Source organism: Gobio gobio (assembly GCF_949357685.1).
Source record: "Gobio gobio genome assembly, chromosome: 19".
In the NCBI taxonomy this organism is placed as follows: domain Eukaryota; kingdom Metazoa; phylum Chordata; class Actinopteri; order Cypriniformes; family Gobionidae; genus Gobio; species Gobio gobio.
Window position 1 is genome coordinate 10,262,485 of NC_137112.1, and position 21,259 is coordinate 10,283,743.

At 38.5% G+C, this 21,259-nt stretch overlaps 2 protein-coding genes across 3 annotated transcripts in view; one reads left to right on the forward strand and one right to left on the reverse strand.

The window, feature by feature from the left end:
• Positions 1-9,528, forward strand: part of srpk1b (SRSF protein kinase 1b) — a 65,956-nt gene extending 56,428 nt beyond the window's left edge. Inside the window, exons 12-16 of one of the 2 annotated variants that reach the window (XM_079843743.1) lie at positions 1,753-1,853; positions 2,086-2,193; positions 3,107-3,176; positions 7,627-7,719; positions 7,971-9,528. In XM_079843743.1, coding sequence (XP_079699869.1) covers positions 1,753-1,853; positions 2,086-2,193; positions 3,107-3,176; positions 7,627-7,719; positions 7,971-8,155 — 557 coding nt within the window. In that variant the 3' untranslated portion in view covers positions 8,156-9,528. The remainder of the gene's footprint in view (positions 1-1,752; positions 1,854-2,085; positions 2,194-3,106; positions 3,177-7,626; positions 7,720-7,970) is intronic. The other variant, XM_079843742.1, reaches the window with a different exon arrangement.
• Positions 9,529-14,961: 5,433 nt separating this feature from the next.
• Positions 14,962-20,824, reverse strand: lhfpl5a (LHFPL tetraspan subfamily member 5a; the record flags this gene model as incomplete). Its single annotated transcript, XM_079844453.1, has 4 exons — positions 14,962-15,055; positions 15,324-15,342; positions 15,529-15,768; positions 20,413-20,824. The coding sequence occupies 4 exons, from the start codon at positions 20,822-20,824 to the stop codon at positions 14,962-14,964; spliced, it is 765 nt and encodes a 254-aa protein (XP_079700579.1).
• Positions 20,825-21,259: the final 435 nt, after the last annotated feature.

Genomic DNA, 21,259 nt, shown 5'->3' on the forward strand with positions numbered 1-21,259 from the left:
TTTCTTTTAAATGTGTAGCTTGTCTATCTATCATCCAACCATCAATCTATCCATCCATCTATCTTATATCTATCCATCCATTCGTCTTATATCTATCCATCCATCCGTCTATCATCCAACCATCCATCTATCCATCCATCCATATAACAATCCATCCATCGATCCGTCTATCTATCCTTCCATCCATATAACAATCCATCCATCGATCCGTCTATCCTTCCATCCATATAACAATCCATCCATCGATCCGTCTATCTATCCTTCCATCCAAATAACAATCCATCCATCGATCCGTCTATCCATCCATATAACAATCCATCCATTTATCCATCCATCTATCTATCATCCAACCATCAATCTTATCCATCCATCTGTCTATCATCCAGCCAACCATCTATCTTATATCTATCCATCAATCCGTCTATCATCCAACCATCCATCTATCATCCAACCATCAATCTATCTTATATCTATCCATTAATCTGTCTATCATCCAACCATCCATCCATCTATCCATTCATCCATATAACAATCCATCCATCAATCCGTCTATCATCCAACCATCCATCTATCCATCCATCCATATAACAATCCATCTATCCGTTCATCTATCTATCATCCAACCATCAATCTGTCTTATATTTATCCAACCATCCATCATCCATCCATCCATATAACAATCCATCCATCTGTCTATCATCCAACCATCCATCTAGCCATCCATCCGTATAACAATCCATCAATTGATCCGTCTATCTATCCATCCATCCATATAACAATCCATCCATCTATCATCCATCCATCCATCCATATAACAATCCATCCATCTATCATCCATCCATCCATCCATATAACAATCCATTCATTTATCCATCCATCCATTTATCTATCATCCAACCATCAATCTATTCATCCATCTATTTTCTGTCTGTCCATCCATCCGTCTATCATCCAACCATCCATCTAGCCATCCATCCATATAACAATCCATCAATCCATATAACAATCCATCAATTGATCTGTCTATCTATCCATCCATCCATATAACAATCCATCCATCCATCTATCATCCATCCATCCATATAACAATCCATTGATTTATCCATCCATCCATTTATCTATCATCCAACCATCGATCTATCCATCCATCTATCTTCTGTCTATCCATCCATCTGTCTATCATCCAACCATCCATCTAGCATCCATCCATATAACAATCCATCTATCTATCCAGCCATCGATCCATATAACAATCCATCCATCTATCCATCTAGCTATCATCCAACCATCAATCTATCCATCCGTCTATCATCCAACCATCCATCATCTATCCATCCATCCATATAGCAATCCATCCATTCATCTATCTATCCATCCATCCATTTATCCATCTATCTATCTACCGTCCAACCATCAATGTATCAATCTATCCATCATCTATCTATCATCCAACCATCCCATCTATCGATCTATCATGTCCGTCCGTCTGTCTATCCGTCTATTCGTCTGTCTGTGAGCATGTAACCACAGGTGTTCACCTGTTACCAGTGCTCTAGCATTTTTATTCTGATGCTCTCATTTTTCATGGCTGATAATGATTAATAGAGAGCCGCTGTATTATACAACCTACAGGGCTTTATAAATCAGCAAACACACCAAACCTCACAAGAGCCAATCCAGAATGTGTGTGTGTGGGGGTGTGTGTGTTATTGACTCTAAAACCGTCTTTCTCATACTTCTGTTGTACTGCAGCTAAGATTGCTGCGGGAAACCTGCTCCTCAACCCCCTGGAGCCGCTAAACGCTGATAAGATCCAGGTGAAAATCGCTGACCTGGGCAACGCCTGCTGGGTGGTGAGTTTTCTTTGCATGTATAACAAACAAACAAAAAAAACAGCTCGATCAGAGATCTGAAGGTAGCTCCCCCAAAAAATGAAGATTCTGTGATCATTTACCTTTAGTCTTGTTGAATGAAACATTAATTGAATTGACTGATTGAGATGCTGATATCTTCATGGGTGTTCATGTCTCACCTCTGTGTCAGCGGTTAGCTCTTCTTTATGTAACTCTTGTTTGTCGTCATCAGCATAAGCACTTCACAGACGATATTCAGACACGGCAGTATCGCTCTCTGGAGGTGTTGATTGGATCAGGATACGGCACCCCTGCTGACATCTGGAGCACAGCGTGCATGGTGCGTTTGAAGACTTTTTGATAAGAATATATGTGGAATAAAACTCCACTGGTGAAGTGTGCAGTTGAAAAACATGATTTTGAGTCTCTCTTGCAAAACCTAGTGAGCCGCCTTGCTGTGAACTGCCTTATGAAGCAGCATCCTAACAAAGCACTCTAGACAGGCAGCAACTTTGCATGACACAAATTGTGTCCACATGGAAAATTGACTTACAATTCATTCTAATAGAGTTTGTTGTTAGCCTGTTGCTAAAGTAATGACTCCACTTGGATTTATTTCCAATAGTTTTACATTAGCATGTTGCTAAAGTAATGACTCTTCTCAAATTTGATTCCATTAGAGTTTTGTGTTCCCGTTGCTAAATGAATGGCCTGATACTCAAATAGTTTACATTAGCATGTCACTAAGATAATGATTCTGTAATAAGTAACAAGATGCACTGCTTTAGACTTTGGCTAAAAGAAGACGTCTAATCTTTTAGAACAGATTTTGTCAGAAATGCATATATGATGCTGTCTAGGTAGGCAGCTCAGTAGGTTTTGAATCCGAGCTGAAGTCTTAGAGCGAGATCTTTCATGACATCTGCTCTCAGAGTGTTTCATTGAGTGCTGCTGATGCTGGTCCCTTGGCCTGTGTCCCGTTCTGCAATGCACAGACTTTGCACCTTTTTTAAACAGTAGGCCAGACCCACAGAGAGAGGTTAAACTCCATCTGTATCAGCATTTCAGGTGCACTGCGTAACAAAAGAGTCTTGCATGCTGCACTCTTGTCACATTGTGGCGGCTTCAGTTCGGGCAGGGGTGAGAAGGTTGGTTTGGCCTTTCGGATAGCAGTCTACCACCTCGAGAATTGGATACTAGGATCGCTGTGTCCACGCGCACATACGTTCTTCTCAAAGTGTGTCTCTCCCTAGGCATTTGAGCTGGCGACAGGGGATTACCTGTTTGAGCCTCACTCCGGAGAGGATTATTCCAGAGATGAAGGTAATTATTCTTCCAGGGTTCATAAACGTTTTTATCAATACATTTCTATGACTTAAGGCAATATTCATGACCTAATGTTCCATGAAAGTCTATGTATACATGCAAAATAAGAATAAAAATCCATCTTTAAATTTATCATATCTTAGCAAAAATGAATGACTATTAATGCTATTCGATTGCTTGCTATTTGATAAATTTTAATAAATTCAAGCTGCGACTGTGCCAGACGTTAATCCACGCAGAGAACATAATGTCACGCGATTGAATGCCCGAATGATGAGTATTGTAATTTGTTAAACCAATATTATCAATTAAACCCGGGCTCGAATGTCGTTTTGAAAAAAAAAAATAAGTAAATTACAATTATCTTACGTATATCCTAAATGTTTGCTCACTATGTATTTGTGTTTTGTAATTTTTGCACAATATCTTACACTCAACACAAGGAAGCTTGATTTTCAAAATTTGAATTGAATTTACAAACAATCAGTAAAATAAGAACAAATAACTTGCAAGCATTAGCAGAAATAAATACCATAGAATTAAGATACAAATGAAAGGTAGGTCTAACAGTATTCAGGTACAGAAATTGAATAAAGTAATCAAATGTGAACACAAATAACACAAATGTGAAGACACAACCAACTTTGTTTACCAGGAATACTCACCAAGATGGGCATTTTGAGAGAATTTTTGTTTAAAAAGGATTAGTTCACTTCAAAATGAAAATTTCCTGATGTTTTACTCACCCCCATTTCATCCAAGATGTTCATGAAATTAAGTTTTCGAGGAAAACATTCCAGGATTTTTCTCCACATAATGGACTTCAATGGCAGCCAAAATGTTGAAGGGCCAAATCAATGCAGTTTCAAAGGAAGGGTTTCAGAGGCTCTGCACTATCCCTTTTTTTCCTAAAAAAAACTTAATTTCTTTTCGACTGAAGAAAGAAAGATCTGAACATCTTGGATGAGATGGGGGTGAGTAAAATATCAGTAAATTTTCTTTTTGAAGTGAACTAATCCTTTAAGGGGAATACGCCACTAAAATTGACTCAATTTGGTACTCGCGAGCTGTTTGCGAGGCGGCGTTCTGGGTTAATTTTTCCAACTGCTTTTTTTCAAATTCCATGCGTTTCCAGGTTTTTTCATGACCGTACGAACCCTGGGTTGGGATTCCACCCACACCACTTCTACAGAGCCGCAGTGAATCATAAAGCTCCAACACATGAACAAACAAAGTCACATCTGGAGAACAAATCACACTATGCCTATTAATTAGCACTTGAACGAGAGCCATTGCAAGCTTCATAATGACGCCCAATGCATCCATTTCTCAACCGCAGTGTAATATTTGAGCTGTCATTACGGAGGTGGCACTGGGGAGTGGAATTGCTGGAGAGGTTGTGGCCTCTAAGCTGTTTTAGCAAAAATCTTTTTTTGCATATGCATATCCAGATTTTATCTAGATGGGTTTTTAAACTTCATACAGACAGGAACTAAACAGAGCGTTACTGACAGACTGGGAAGAGAGGAGCTGCAACAATGGAGAATACGAGGAAATAATGTGTTTTGTACATTCAAGCATGAACTCCTATTCTAGAAGACTCCAAAAACCTGAACCAAGACTTTGTAAAACTAACTAATATGCTTTCGTTAAGGCCCTGTCCACACGTTTATTTTCAAAACCGCAGCTTTTTCTATGGGTTTCGGCCGTTCGTCCACACACAAACGCAGTATCCGGTCACTGAAACTGAACCTTTTTGAAAACTCCTGCCAGGGTGAAGATTTTCAGAAACTCCGGTGGCAGTGTTGTCGTGTAGCCGGTGAAACCGGAGATTTTGGCTTGTGACGTCAGAGTGCACGCTGTTATCTCCTTTGTTTGACATCAGATTGTGTGCAGCTATCTCCTTTCTTCACATGAGGCCAAAATATCGCTGCTAAAAACTGCTAACAGGACTTACAGATACATGCACAGTTCACCCATTATATCGCAGAACAGAGGCGTCAGAACGCAATACTACGCAGGACACTACTTATGACAATAACCTTTTTTTCAGGCTTCTGATTGGTCAACATGGCTTTACGGTTAGGGTTATATCGCCACCTGTTAGCTTAGCATGCTCTTGACAGCGCTTCATAGCATGTTTTCATATGGTGCTTGTGTGGACAAGAGTTTATAAAAATACCTGCGTACGTGTGGACTAGGCCTGATTTCGGATATTTATTGTGCATGCTTATTTTCATTTTTACATTTGGGTTACATTTGCCATCATCTCACACTCTTTTAAAGTTAATATTTAAAAACACTAATAATTGAATAACTTTATTCAATAAATCAGTGTTAAATGCAATCTTTAACAAATCAAAACAAATATCCATTTTCATACTGTACATTATAATCTAAATGTATTTTTAGCATTTGAAATGATTGATTTAGATTTTTTGTATTTTATTTTGACTAAATAGTATGGGAGTTTAATAGATTTAGCGCTTATCGGCTATAACTTAAAACGTTTTAATAATAAATGATTATTGGTTTTATTATATCAACCAGAATTCTAATAACACATCCGTAATATTAACAGCTAGGACAAATATATGAAATAATGAAATTATTTTTAAAGGGATAGTTCACCCTGAAATTAAAATAAAGCCATCTTTTACTCCCCCTGCTCTTGTTCCAGTGCCTTATGTCCTTCTATCTTTTTCGGACCTCAAAAGCAGAAATTTAAAAAATAGTCCTGCACACGCTCCTCCATATAATTTTTTCATTAATTAATCGCGATTAATCACAAATTTTTTATATTTTGATATTGTAATAATTTCAGTTACTCTCCAAATTAATGTAGAAACAATTTAAAGACAGTATATTTTAAATATTTGTTGTAATGGCATCTTTTTATGAACGAAGGCCTGTATCACTGATACTAATGTCTCTATGAAACCAATGACGTTACATTACAGTATAACTGAAAGCTACCAATTTCAACATTTATTAGGCTTTGAAAAAACAACTTTTAATTTAAGTGAACTTAAAACAATCTTTACATAAACCCATTATAATAAATGTTATATTTACCTGTGGCCTTCCCTGTTAGACATACAGAAATGTTATCAAACACTTTTCAGAACTGCATAAATAATAAATGAAATATAGATTAATCATCATTACAGCTACACTTTTTTCTGTTCCCGTTGTTCTTTGATGAACATTAATGACAGACATCATCAGTGTTGCTGTCACTTTAAGATCGGCCGCTGCCGAACATGACGCAGATCTGACAAGCTGCCACGCGCATCTAATTTCCTCACAAGTTCATTTAAGACGTTATTGAACTCATTTAAGACTCCTATTATGAGAATACCCGACAAAACTGGCGTTTTGGCAAAATTCTCTGTTGTTGTTATTGTTTGTTCAAGAGCAAAAGAGAACTCGATGTGTGCACGAGACTGACGCGAGTCCGTGTGTGTGTCAGGGTGTCCCAATGAGCTGACAGACGCACCCAGACAGACAGGACACTGACATACAGCATGTTCTCTTGTGTCTTGTCGCGCTTAGATGGTTTAAAAGCATTTACATGAATAAGAGCGTGATCATATAATGTAATGCTGGGCAAAAATGGATATAAAAACGGTCGCTGCGTTAATTGCGCTAAATATTTTTAAATGCGTTAAACTGAAAAAATGAATCGCCCGTGTTAACGCGTTAATTTGCCCGGCCCTAGAAATAATACAATAATACTAATAATAAAACCTCCTGAAGTGAATATTGTGTACCGGTTGTCATGACAACATTGCGTGAGGGGCTGCTGAGTCAGTGCTGACGGCTCGCACGCACTCACAGGAACGCACGGACAGAGTATTTTGACTAAATAATACGGATTCTTTCTTGCAAAACCTTACAGTATGCCTCCTGAACACTTTCCTTATATGGCGCGCGTCTCACTGTATCATTACGTGATACTTTTGTATCATTTTTGTAATGTTTTAGCCTGTTCGCTATTCACTGCCATTATATGGAGGAGCAAGTGCAGGACTATTTTGAACATTTCTGCTTTTGAGGTCCGAAAAAAATAGAAGGACATAGGGCATAAGAACATCAGCAGGGGGAGTAAAAGATGACTTTATTTTCATTTCAGGGTGAACTATCCCTTTAAGAATAAAATAATTAATTTTTATTGCATAGTTATTGTTATAAAAGCAGTAATGCACTAGCTACTGCGAATGGGGTTGCAGGCAACTTTGTTTAGCCATCCCATCACTTAATTAACAAATGATACACCCATAATGTACATAATGTAATATACAGGTACATTAGGACTTGGCATGTATGGTCTCAATAAATTAAAATTGAAACCAATTCAAGTCAATAGTTTTAAAAGCTCCATCGAATGCTTGTTGTAAATGGCAGGAGATTGAATCAGTGTTTTGTCCGTTTCTTTTGTCAACAGATCACATCGCGTTGATTATTGAGCTGCTGGGGAAGATTCCTCGTAAACTCGTCCTGAATGGCAAATATTCCAAGGAATTTTTCACCAAGAAAGGTACATCTGTCACATGAGTAATTGCTCAGCTAATGTGCGTTTCACTTACTTGATAAACTTGCTCACCGTGTTCAGTAGCTTGGTGTGAATGTCATAGATTGATTAATGAGGTATGTCAGCACTGCCATTAATGCTATGGCCATACATTTTTTGGAGTGCGTGTAAATGTGTCACCATGTAGTCTATTTTTGAAACGGAAAGCTCCCACTTTTTTTTAATTGGATGTGTCCATCTATTTATTTGTGTGCTAGGTGACCTAAGGCACATTACTAAGCTGAAGCCGTGGGGTTTGCAGGATGTGCTGGTCGAAAAGTACGAGTGGGCCCGAGAGGAAGCCCAGATTTTCTCAGACTTCCTCCTCCCGATGTTAGACCTAGTCCCAGAGAAAAGAGCCACGGCTGCTGAGTGCCTCCGTCACTCCTGGATCGCCTCCTAGTGGCCAAAACACACACACACACACACACACACACACACTCTCACACGCACATCTTTGAACTCATGACTGCTCACCACTGACAGACGGCGTCTTCAGAGCCGTGCCTGGTGTCATGGCAGATATTAGCCGCAAGGATGAGAAGGTCCGGTCAAGCAGATCTAATCTGAATTCAGTTTTCAAGTCGTCGTTGCTTTTTTTACGTAATGGGTATAACTCGAGTGTACCGTCATTTCAGTGGTCCGTGCTCTTGCTGATTCATCTAGCAATCACTTTTCTATCAGTTTCCGTCATATCACAGGAGGGGTTTGAAACATGTCAGGATTGATTTATCTCGACTCTGTCAACTTGCGGTGTCGGTTTTCCTAAAAGCAAGAGTGTTTTGGAGTAAATCGGACTCAGTAGCTGATTGTAGTTTTTCTTCACTGTATTACGAAACGATTCCTTCAAACCGTTTTCCATATCTTCACAAAGGGTTTTACACCGATGTCTGAATGAAGGGAGCATGAGCGGACATTATTGAAGTTCTGAGTGTCTTCAAATTGAATGTGAAGCTACTGCAAGAGAAACACAGCCGTGTGTTTTTACCACAAAGGGCAAAAATAAAAATGGAAAGTGGAGAAATGTCACACAATCCATCAAGGACTATCATGGTTATAATAACTCGTTGTATAACAGTAGTAATGACGTTTAATATGTGAATGCCAGGGAGGAGTTTTGGGATCAAGGCTATTTCAGTTACATAATCTAAAATCGGAGAGAACATTTCAAATTTTGTACATACTCATACCAAAGAGTTGGTTCGTCACACGATCAGTGTTGTACAGTCTTAAGCCCCGTTGTTTGTGTACAGTTTTGTTATGAATGAATGGCTTAAGGAAAATGTTAAAGAATCACTGATTCGGAGATGCCTTGAAATGAATCCATAATGATCTGTGCATCTTTTTATGCTTTTTTCCCCCCTACAGTGTTGCTTCGAGCAATATTAGTTTTGGTCTCTGGATGAATTGAACCGTCCTAGTTTAACTTTGAAAGGACTTTGCTTTCTCTTGGATAAGCCAGTTTCGTCTGACCTTTTACAGCATCATACATCATCTGCTTCTCTGCTCTCTCCTTTTTCATGAATGTCTCTCTGCTTTTGCTTGTTCGGCACTGAACTAAAATTGTTTCTGTAGTAACTTCAAATAAAGTTTTTGAAATGGCTTTTGGGACTTCGTAGCATTTGTAGATTTGATTAACGGTGACCCTTAACAATAAAGTTTCATTTGTTAACATTAGCTCAACAATACTTTTACGGCACTTGTTAATATTAGTTATTGTTAATCTCAACATTTACTAATACATTATTAAACTCCAAAGTTGTATCTCTTAACATTAATGCACTGTGAACGTTATTATTAAACTAACATTAACAAAGGCTAATCAATTCTGTACATATACACTATGTTGCCAAACGTTTTGGGGCGCCTGCCTTTACATGCACATGAACTTTAATGACATCCCATTCTTAATCCGCCAACCCTTTGCAGCTATAACAGCTTCAACTCTTCCAGGAAGGCTTTCCACAAGGATTATGGGAATTTTTGACAATTTTTCTAGAAGCACATTTGTGAGGTCAGGCACTGATGTTGGACATGAAGGCCTGGCTCTCAGTCTCCGCTCTAATTCATCCCAAAGGTGTTCTATCGGGTTGAGGTCAGGGCCAGTCAAGTTCCTTCCTCTACACCAAACTCGCTCATCCATGTCTTTATGGGCCGATGCTTTGTGCACTGGTGCGCAGTCATGTTGGAACAGGAAGGGGTCATCCCCAAGCTGTTCCCACAAAGTTGGGAGCATGAAATTGTCCAAAATGTCTTGGTATGCTGGAGCTTTAAGAGTTCCTTTCACTGGAACTAAGAAGCCAAGCCCAAACCCTGAAAAACAACCCCACACCATAACCCCCCCTCCACCAAACTTTACACTCGACACAATGCAGTCAGGCAAGAACTGTTTTCCTGGCAACCGCCAAACCCAGACTCGTCCATCGGATTGCCAGACAGAGAAGCGTTATTGGTCACTCCAGAGAACACGTCTCCACTGCTCTAGAGTCCAGTGGTGGCGTGCTTTACCCCACTGCATCCCACGCTTTGTATTGCACTTGGTGATGTAAGGCTTGGATGAGCTGCTCGGCCATGGAAACCCATTCCATGAAGTTCTTGAGCTGATCTGAAGGCCACATGAAGTTTAGAGGTCTGTAGCTATTGACTCTGCAGAAAGTTGGCGAATTCTGCGCTCTGTGGGCCTCAGCATGCGCTGACCCCGCTCAGGGATTTTACGTGGCCTAGCACTTCGTGGCTGAGTTGCTGTTGTTCCCAATTGCTTCCACTTTGTTATAATACCACTAACAGTTGAGCGTGGAATATTTCGTAGTGAGGAAATTTCACAAATGGACTTATTGCACCGGTGGTAACCCATCACGGTACCACTCTTGAATTCACTGAGCTCCTGAGAGCAACACATTCTTTCACAAATGTTTGTAGAAGCGTCTGCATGCCTAGTGCTTGATTTATATACCTGTGGCCATGGAAGTGATTGGAACACCTGAATTCAATGATTTGGAGGGGTGTCCCAATACTTTTGGCAATATTGTGTATATTGATCATTGTTAGTTTATGTTAACAAATGAAACCTTAATGTTGAGTGTTACCTGATTAACTTTGCCTGTTTTATTCATATCGCAAAATAACAGCATGTCCCGTTTCATTTCTAGATAATGAAGTGCATGTTCATTTCAATTTGCGTAAGACTCTACGTCATAAAACGTGTGAGTGCTCTCAGGTCATTTCACAGAATGAGTATAGCACAAGTATATATTTTTATTATTAACAATGCCAGTTACAAGTACAAAGCAAATAGCATTACTGGGAAGGCACATTTCTGATTCAAAAGGAAAAGTCTGAAGGAGATTCGGAGCGGCAGTGAAAGAGGGTTCTCATTAATGGACGAAGATAGATCTGTTTTGTGGTTATTGTGGGGAAAAACATGTATGACGTTTAACGCTGCGTTCACACCAAACGCGAATAGAGCGTCAAAATCGAATTGTGAAAGTGAATTGGACGCGCGTATAAGTTGAGCGTTTGAAGCGAAATAGAGGCGCGTTCAAGGCGCTCCAGGAGAAATATGTCATAAAACACCTCTGCCTCCTTTTCATTTTCATAAAAAATATATATTAAACATTTAGTCACACAAATGTGGTCCAGGCAACGCACTACATTATCTTCACTGCATGTATATTTAAATATCTTTCAAAAGTAAAGTTATGAAACTTCTCTTTGCCCTCAGTCAAAACGATTTGGCAGACAACAAATTATAGATTCATGACACCAAAGATCGCCCGTTAGATCCACACAAGACGAACCACTACAGATCATCAGAGCCAGCGGCAGACGGCAGAAGGACTGGCCGAGGAAAGGCTGCTCTCGCCGGGGTTAATGAGCGCTGAGCGCCCGGTGATTGCCTGAATCTCACAACTCCAAAAACACAAGATTATTTATTTTAAATAGGCGCTCTCTTTATAAATAAACCACAGATTTGAGCTTTAAAACAACTATGTTCTCACCTGAAAAAGTCTTAAAACTACATTTTGTGACACAATAGTAGTATTTTTAAATTTATGCAGGGTTTCTCATCACGTCACTTTACCACATGACCGCAGCAAGCAGGCTCCTGATTGTTTAACGTGGTGCGAATTGACGGCAAAGTTCAGATTTTTCAACTCGGGCGTCATACGCGAATTTGCTTCAAACGCGTGAATGCACAAAAAGCACCACTCGCGCATCGCGCAAGACGCTCAATTCGCGTCGTTGAGCGAATGAGGCGGAATCGCGCCGCGCGAAACACGTCTATCGCGCCGCAGGACCTCCAGACGAGCGTCAGTGCGCCTTTCCATTGACTTAACATTGAAATCACTCGCTCCTGACGCTCTATTCGCGTTTGGTGTGAACGAAGCATAACGTTTCATGGAATCTCTTAGTAGACATGTAAATTACAACTAAAGACAAAAAGACTTGATTCAGTCATGAATGACATTTAACTATTAAGCTAATTGGTTGAGTGATTCAATGATTCACTCATAAAACAAAACAGTGCTTCTCAATTAGAAGGCTGCATCCTAGTAAGGCTATATATTTTTCGACAAGCTCCGTCAAAGAGCATCTTAGTTTAAAGGATCCTTTGAAGGCAGCCTTCGTTTCACATCCTTCATTTGATTTTGTTTTGAAGGATGCATCAAGTGTATCGTTCACGTCCTCCAATCAACCACAATCCTTTCCACACATTTTAACAGAAAATGAATCTTCGCTGAGTTTGTCCAATTTCACTACGTAATGCAAGACAAAGAAATATTTAGAAGATAAAGCCATTGTTTTCTTTTGTCTTGTTGTAAATTTTTCAGGTGGGTTTGATTAGAACTAAACTCCGCAGGACAGTGGCCCTCCAGGACCGAAGTTGCCCAACCCTGATCTAAGAGGTCATGGGTGTGTCCAAAATCGCCCCATATACCCGAATTTACTATACCCTATTCACTATTCATTACTCCACTAATATAGTTCACTTGAAGGAGTGAAAAAAAACGAGAAAATGAATTCGGACACTTGAGTGCGCCGGAAGGCTGCCGTTATTTTGCCGCCTTTACAGAGTTTGTGCTTCATTTGAAACTTAGCATCTTGTCATCAAACTGTAGTAAAATGAAAATATTTATCTTGAACGCATGGAAACGATGTGTAAACCTTAACTATTTAATAACAATTTACACCTGTATGATATTACACTGCAGCCACATTGGACTAGCGTTTTTCCCCCAGCGGTTTGTAAAATGGACGGATGGATGATTCAGCTGAGGTCGCCATCTTCTGGCAGGAAATCATTCAGTGCGAGCATCAGTGCATTATGGGTGTTTTCTAGCCGTTGAGCATACATCGGCTGTACACTCGTTATTGCAGTGCATTGTGGGATCAAATGAGTGCACTCTATATGTCCACTATGGTTTCGGACACTACTATAAATGGCTGTCCCTTCAAATAGTGCCCTGTTTAAGAGTATAGGGGGTGATTTTGGACACATAGGCTGAATCCGAAATCGCCCACTATACCCTCAAATAGGGCATTATTTGAGGGGACAGTCATTTATAGTAGTGTCCGAAACCATAGTGGACATATCGAGTGCACTCATTCAATCCCACAATGCATTGCAATAACGAGTGTACATCAGATGTACGCTCAACGGCTGTCCGAATTTACTCGCTCGTTTTCTTTCACTCCTTCAAGTGAACTATATAGTGGCAAGAAAAAGTATGTGAACCGCTTGCAGAATCTGTGAAAATGTGAATAATTTTAACAAAATAAGAGATCATACAAAATGTGTTATTTTTTATTTAGTAGTCCTGAATAAGATATTTGACATAAAAATGTTTTACATATAGTCCACAAGACAAAAAAATAGCTGAATTTATTAAAATAACCCCCGTTCAAAAGTTTATGAACCATTGATTCTCAATACTGTGTGTCGTTCCCTGGATGATCCACGGCTGTTTTTGTGTTTTGTGATGGTTGTTCATGAGTCCCATGCTTGTCCTGAGCAGTTAAACTGCCCAATGTTCTTCAGAAAAATCCTCCAGGTCCTGCACATTCTTCAGTTTTCCAGCATCTTTTGCATATTTGAACCCTCTCCAGCAGGGACTGTATGATTTTGAGATCCATCTTTTCACACTGAGGACAATTGAGGGACTCTACTAAAAAAAGACAACTACTAAAAAAAGTTGAAACCTTCACTGATGCTCCAGAAGGAAACACAATGCATTAAGAGCCGGGGGGTGAAAACTTTTGATCAGGATGAATGGAGAGGGTTCAAATATGAAAAAGATGCTGGAAAGCTGAAGAATGTGCAGGACCTGGAGGATTTTTCTGAAGAACATTGGGCAGTTGAACTGCTCAGGACAAACGAGACTCAAGAACAACCATCACAAAACACACACACAGCCGTGGATCATCCAGGGAACGACACAGTATTGAGAATCAATGGTTCATAAACTTTTGATCAGGGTCATTTTAATAAATTCTGCTATTTTTTGTCTTGTGGACTATATGTAAAAAAAAAATTATGTAAAATATCTTATTCAGGACAGTACTAAATAAAAAACATTCCTATTTAGTTAAAATTATTCACATTTTCACAGATTCTGCAAGCGGTTCACATACCTTTTCTTGCCACTGTATTAGAAATACTAATTCTTTGGGATTAGTGGACTAACGTAGGGAATAGTGAATGAGGGTTTAGGGGGCGATTTCGGATTCAGCCAGTGATGCATGAAACAAATTCACAGGTCAGAGTTCACCAAACTTGTACTTTGGGACGCAGCAAATTTCAAAACATCTTTGCATGGGCTTGTGTTTCTGGTCTCCAGCCTTCACATGTGTATGAATGAAAGTGGCTAGAAGGGAAAAGTGTCGTGTGATCGCCCACTGGACGATGTAACTTGCAGAAAAGGCCACTGAACAAACCTGAAATTTGAAATTATTTAAAATATTTGAGTCACTGCTATGAATGAAACTCCCCACCATATAAATACAAATAAGCTCAGTTCTTTCTGGTTTACAGATTTCATTTTTACTAAAAACAAGTGATTTTTTAAAACATATGCTCTTAACAAAACACCCCAATTTGGCTTTTGTCTCAAAATATAAAATATATTTATGCAATTTATATTTTAGAAATGTTTGAAGTTAACCTCAAAGCTGGTGGTAACAAATGGATCATCTGAGAATTATTGTCCTTCATATTTCAGAGATGGACAGAAAGTGGTCTGTATCCACATAAACCCGCTGAGTCCATTGAGCCTGATGATGTGCAGAAGTCTTCATGCTTCCTCTAAAGAGAAAAAAAGAGTTATATTAGTTTATCAGCAACTTTCACCTCAGGAATATGAGAACAGCCATGACATGATAAATAGTGTTTTGCTGAGTTGTTCAAGTGAATGAGCGCGCTAATGAAAGGCACACACAAATGTACACAAATCCGTTGCGGACAATAAAATGAATTTAACTAGCGCTGCACGCTTGAAGTGGGTTCTGTGATTGCAGAGCACTGCTGTGGTCATTAGAGAACGCAGAAAGGTTCCTATATGAACATTTAGTACGTCTCTTTGGGCTTTATTTCTGCACAACACAAGATACGTGCTTTAGTTAGATCAGAGATCTATAAAACATCTCTTGTATAATTTAAAGGACTAGTTCACTCACCAAACAAAAGAAACTGGTCATTATTTACTCCCACCGCTCATTTCTACAATAAATCATATAGTACAAGATTCATAGCTCTCAATGAATCTTTCAATTCAATACCTTTCTTCCCCTCCACCTGGAAGTCCTCTGGCAGCAGATTGTCTTGCCGGTTGCCCAGTACGAAGGCCAGGAAGGATAATATGAGGGAGTCCATGATGCTGATGATGGCCAGGATATACGCCCAGCGCACCGTGCAGTTTCCCAGCGTGTATTTGTCCGTCCGCTGACCGCACATCCTCTTCACCTCCTCTGAGTCCCAGCCGTCTGGATAGATCATACAACCTATGACCATGCAAGTCGCTGAAGGTGGAAAAGATAACCAGTCAGATTAAAAGAAGCTTTATATTTAACTTTCACATTTTTGTGTTTTAGAATTGTGGTATTTTTCAAATAATAATGAGTTCACCCACAAATGAAAATTCTGTCATTAATTCCTCCCCCTCATGTCGTTCCAAACCCGTAAGTCTTCAGAACACAAATGAAGATATTTTTGATGAAATCTGAGCTTTCTGTCCCTCCATTGACAGATGCGCAACTACCACTTAAGTTCATAAAGAGATCATCAAACTAATCCATTTGAATTGAGTGGTTTCATCCAAATCTGAAGAGACTCGGTCGCTTTATGTCTAACAGCTTTAATTTAGAACTGAACTTTTATTCACACATAAAAATTGATAATTTTTCCGGCTGATGACTCTGCAGGCAGCCCAAATGGCACCATCGGAGGTGCGTCAGGCAGAAATGCCTTGAAGGTATTCCTACCTGTGCTTGCAACTACACTGTGTGCAGAATTATTAGGCACGTTGATTTTCTGATCATATTTTTTGTAATCCTAATAACTACTATTGATTTAGTATTTAATAATGTATAAGTGATATATAATTGTTCATGAAGGCTGGAAATGAAAATCACCTTATATTCAGGTGTGCAGAATTATTAGGCATGTTTTCTTTTACAAATAAATTGAGCCAAAAAAGAGATTTAACTCAGACTGAAAAGTCAAAAATTATTAAATGCTCATGAGGATACAATACTAATGCAATACTAGACATTGCAGTTAAGGCATGACCATTGGACAGTGAAATGCTCGTTGGGTCAGCAGGGTCAGACAAAAACATGTGGCGGAGAAAAGACACCTGTTAACTGCAAAAGAATTAAAGGGTTAGTTCACCCAAAAATGAAAATTCTGTCATTAATTACTTACCCTCATGTCGTTCGACACCCGTAAGACCTCCGTTCATCTTCGGAACAGAGATGAAGATATTTTAGTTGAAATCTGATGGCTCTGAAAGGCCTCCATTGGCACAATGCACATTACACTCTCAAGACCCTTAAAAGGTACTAAAGACGTCGTTACAAAGTCCATCTCACTACAGTGGTTCTAAAATAACTTTATGAATCTGCGAGAATAGTTTTTGTGCGCAAAACTAAACCCTAAATAACGACTTATATAGTGATGATGATTTCAAAACAAGGCATCATGAAGCTTCGAAGCGTTATGAATCAGTGAGTCGAATCATGATTCGGATCACGTGTCAAACCACCAAACTGCTGAAATTTGGTGATTCAAACCGCTGATTCGACTCGCTGATTCATAACGCTTCGAAGCTTCATGATGCCTTGTTTTGAAATCACCATCACTATATAAGTCGTTATTTAGGGTTTTTTTGCGCACAAAAACTATTCTCGCCGATTCATAAAGTTATTTTAGAACCACTGTAGTGAGATGGACTTTGTATTGACGTCTTTAGTACCTTTTATGGGTCTTGAGAGTGTAATGTGCATTGTGCCAATGGAGGCCTTTCAGAGCCATCAGATTTCAACTAAAATATCTTCATCTCTGTTCCGAAGATGAACGGAGGTCTGACGGGTGTCGAACGACATGAGGGTAAGTAATTAATGACAGAATTTTCATTTTTGGGTGAACTAACCCTTTAAGGTGAAGAATTAAGGGTGAAACCATCAGGAACCCTTTAGTCTCCAGCGCCACCATTTTCCAAAGCTGCAACCTTAACCTGGAGTCTCCAGAAGTGCAAGGTGTCAGGATCTCAGAGACTTCAGTTAGGTAAAGAATCCTAAAAAATGACCCCCACTAGATAAGAATCACAAGCTGAAGTGTTGTAAAATACATGAAAATGCTTTATGGACAGATAGGTTGAGAGTGACTCTTGAAGGACCAGCACCACATCCTCTAGTACCACTGTTTGAAGAATTCATCTTCCAGAATCTGGCAGTACGTTTTGGCAGTTCATTTTAGTCCATCCTGAAGTCCGTTTTGCAGAGATGGACTAAAAATGAACTCCCAAAACGTACTGCCAGATTCTGGAAGATGAATTCTTCAAACAGTGGTACTAGAGGATGTGGTGCTGGTCCTTCAAGAGTCACTCTCAACCTATAAAACCTATAAAGCCTATAAAAAAGCAGGCTTCATGTATTTTACAACACTTCAGCTTGTGATTCTTATCTAGTGGGGGTCATTTTTTAGGATTCTTTACCTAACTGAAGTCTCTGAGATCCTGACACCTTGCACTTCTGGAGACTCCAGGTTAAGGTTGCAGCTCTGGAAAATGGTGGCGCTGGAGACTAAAGGGTTCCTGATGGTTTCACCCTTAATTCTTCACCTTAATTCTTAATTCTTTTGCGGTTAATAGGTGTCTTTTCTCCACCACATGTTTTTGTCAGATCCTGCTGACCCAACGAGCATTTCACTGTCCAATGGTCATGCCTTAACTGCAATGTCTAGTATTGCATTAGTATTGTATCCTCATGAGCATTTAATAATTTTTGACTTTTCAGTCTGAGTTAAATCTCTTTTGGGGGACCGGCCCGTCTGGCACCAACAACCATGCCACGCTCAAAATTGCTTAAATCACCTTTCTTTCCCATTCTGAGTTCAGTGTGATTGGTTGATTAGATAATTGCATTAATGAGAAATTGAACAGGTGTTCCTAATAATCCTTTAGGTGAGTGTATATCACTTATACATTATTAAATACAAAATTAATAGTAGTTATTAGGATTACTGTGGTTTGGAATTAGTCAAATGTGCCTGGGAAAAAACATGATCAGAAAATCAACGTGCCTAATAATTCTGCACACAGTGTAAAAGCTGAATCATAGCCATCATATTCAGAAAACAACAGCATGTGTGATATTGCTCAATAAAATGCAGATGTTTTTATGACTTCAGGTATTTTCAAAAGGTATTCTTCCCAAACAGTGCCAAAAAACAGCAGATTCCCCCAATCCTCCTTACTCCAAAGAGTTTGATGATGATTATTAAATCTGTCTTTAGACAATGGTTTAAAAATGTTCAATAATTTTTGTATACTTTAATCTTTGAGTCTATAGAGAAATTAACTTTCCTAAAAACAAACCCACCCTCTGGAGAAAAAGCGTGACCTTGATTTTCCTTTTACGGTTGTCAAAAATACTCTTGGCTACCAGAAATACTTTGCATTGGGTCTGTTGCCTGGCAACTTCAGCCACACTTAACCCATCATTTATTATTCATATGACAATACACTCTCTGCAGGGCAGCTGGTGCTGCTGTGGATATTGCTTTACACACACTCTCTCTCTCTCTCTTTCTCTCTCAGTTTCACACTCACTTTCTTTTAATGAGTATGCATTGCAATTGCAATGTTATGTAATATGGTGTGATGGGAGGGTTATCTGTGTCCTCAGTGATAACTTCATTAGTTAGGACAACACTTAAAGCATTATATTTCACAACACAGCACAAATATGTTCCACTTGTAAACTGTAAAGCAGCGTACGCTGTCATTGAGATGTGGAACTATCCAGGGTGCTGAAGTCCTGAGGATCCTCTTTCGTTTCAGGACTAACATATTCAGCCTCAAGAACTGAACGTTTGAAGCATTTGAAGAGTTAGTTAGTACTTTATAATAACTTTCATATGCCTTTAACACACGTTGTATTGTTATTGGTAAACTAAAATAAATCTATTTTTGGTGATTGAAATAAAGCTGAAATAAATAACAAATATTTGTTGAAAAATGTAAAAAACCTTAAGCGAAAAATCTTAAATGTTGCTTTGTCAACTAACTGAAATACTAAAGTACTAAAACTGAAATTGAACTGAATTAAAACAAAATATAAAAACAAAGGCTAATTCAAAATCTGAAATAAAAAAGATATAAATAAAACAAAAATAAAACTGCACTTACGACATTTAAAAGTGACTGAATGTTAGTCCATTAGATAAAATATCAAATATAATCTGCAAAAGATTATTACACATTAAATAATAAATAAAAAAAAATCAAACAAACAAACAAATGGACTTAGTTTGGGTTTTATATTTTTGTTTATAACTGAAAAAAATTTTATAAAATAAAAGTGATGTTATTAAGAAAATATGTCCCAATATGTCCATACTTTTTGGGGCCACTTTATATGTAATGTAATGTAATATAATATAATTAATATAATTAATATAATATAATATATAATATAATATAATATAATATAATATAATATAATATAATATAATATAATATAATATAATATAATATAATATAATATAATATAATATAATATAATATAATATAATATAATAATTAATATAATATAATATAAAAATACATTTTTACATTGATGGTTTAATATTAAAATGCCACTTGGTTTGATAGTATATAATAAAAAATGTAAAGTGATGTTATTAAGAAAATATGTCCAATATGTCCATACTTTTCGGGGCCACTTTATATATAATGTAATATAATATAATATAATATAAAAAAAATTTTTTACATTGATGGTTTAATATTAAATTGCCACTTTTGATATTTTTGTATATGTAAAGTGTTTTTTTAAGAAAAAACATTTAAAGTTTGACTCATATGTCAATTTTCTAATATAATATACATTATAATGTTTACGCCATTAAAAACCTTAAATTCATAAAAACGGTGCACTTACCAGCTGCCAGCTGCATCCATGCGCAGATCTTATACACACTGCCCGAGTTGCAGAAAAAGAACAAACTAAAGCAAACAATAGTTCCCACGATCAGCAGCAAAGAGATCCCAACGAAGAACATGGCGGTTTTGAAGGCACCTGAAGGGATGGATCCAAAGTCGAGGGCACTGCCTTTACACACCAGCTCTCCTGTGATGGGGTTCCCAATGCAGTAGTGAAAGAGCCCAAAGTATCCTGACTGAGGGGTGTCAACACTGTCTCCGATCCAATACGGCTGAATGAAGACGACCACGCAGATGATGGCAAAGCAGATGGTGAAGATGGTCCAGAGAACGCCAACGGCCCTCGAGTTCCTCACGTAATTTGTGTGATAGATCTTGGCAGCCTCCTGGGCAGATAACATTTTAGTCATGTTTGCTGGAGATGATGGTCCACCCGAAGGTGTGTGTTAACTGAATGTTCAGACAGAAAGAATGTGAGAAGCGCGATCTTGTTTGGTAGTCACATGCAGAATTGATTATCAAGCAGCCAAACGTCTTCCTTGAATCAATCCACTTCTTGAAATAAAAATTAAAAGATAAAAATGATGATGAGCGTCTCCATTCGGAAGGAACTGTACAGCTCTGGGCCCTGAGAGAAGCATTAGATGAAGTAATCCAGAATCACTGTAACCTGAGTGTCCGTGTGCAGGCCAACAGTGGGCAGATGTATCCTTCAACTGTGTCCATTAGATCCGACTGACGAGAAAGTTGGGAAGCGGATGAAAGTGGTCTCTTCATTCAGACAAACTCTGTGAGATCATGGGATTATTAATTAATGGAGGTGTATCGTTACACTCTGGCTGTGT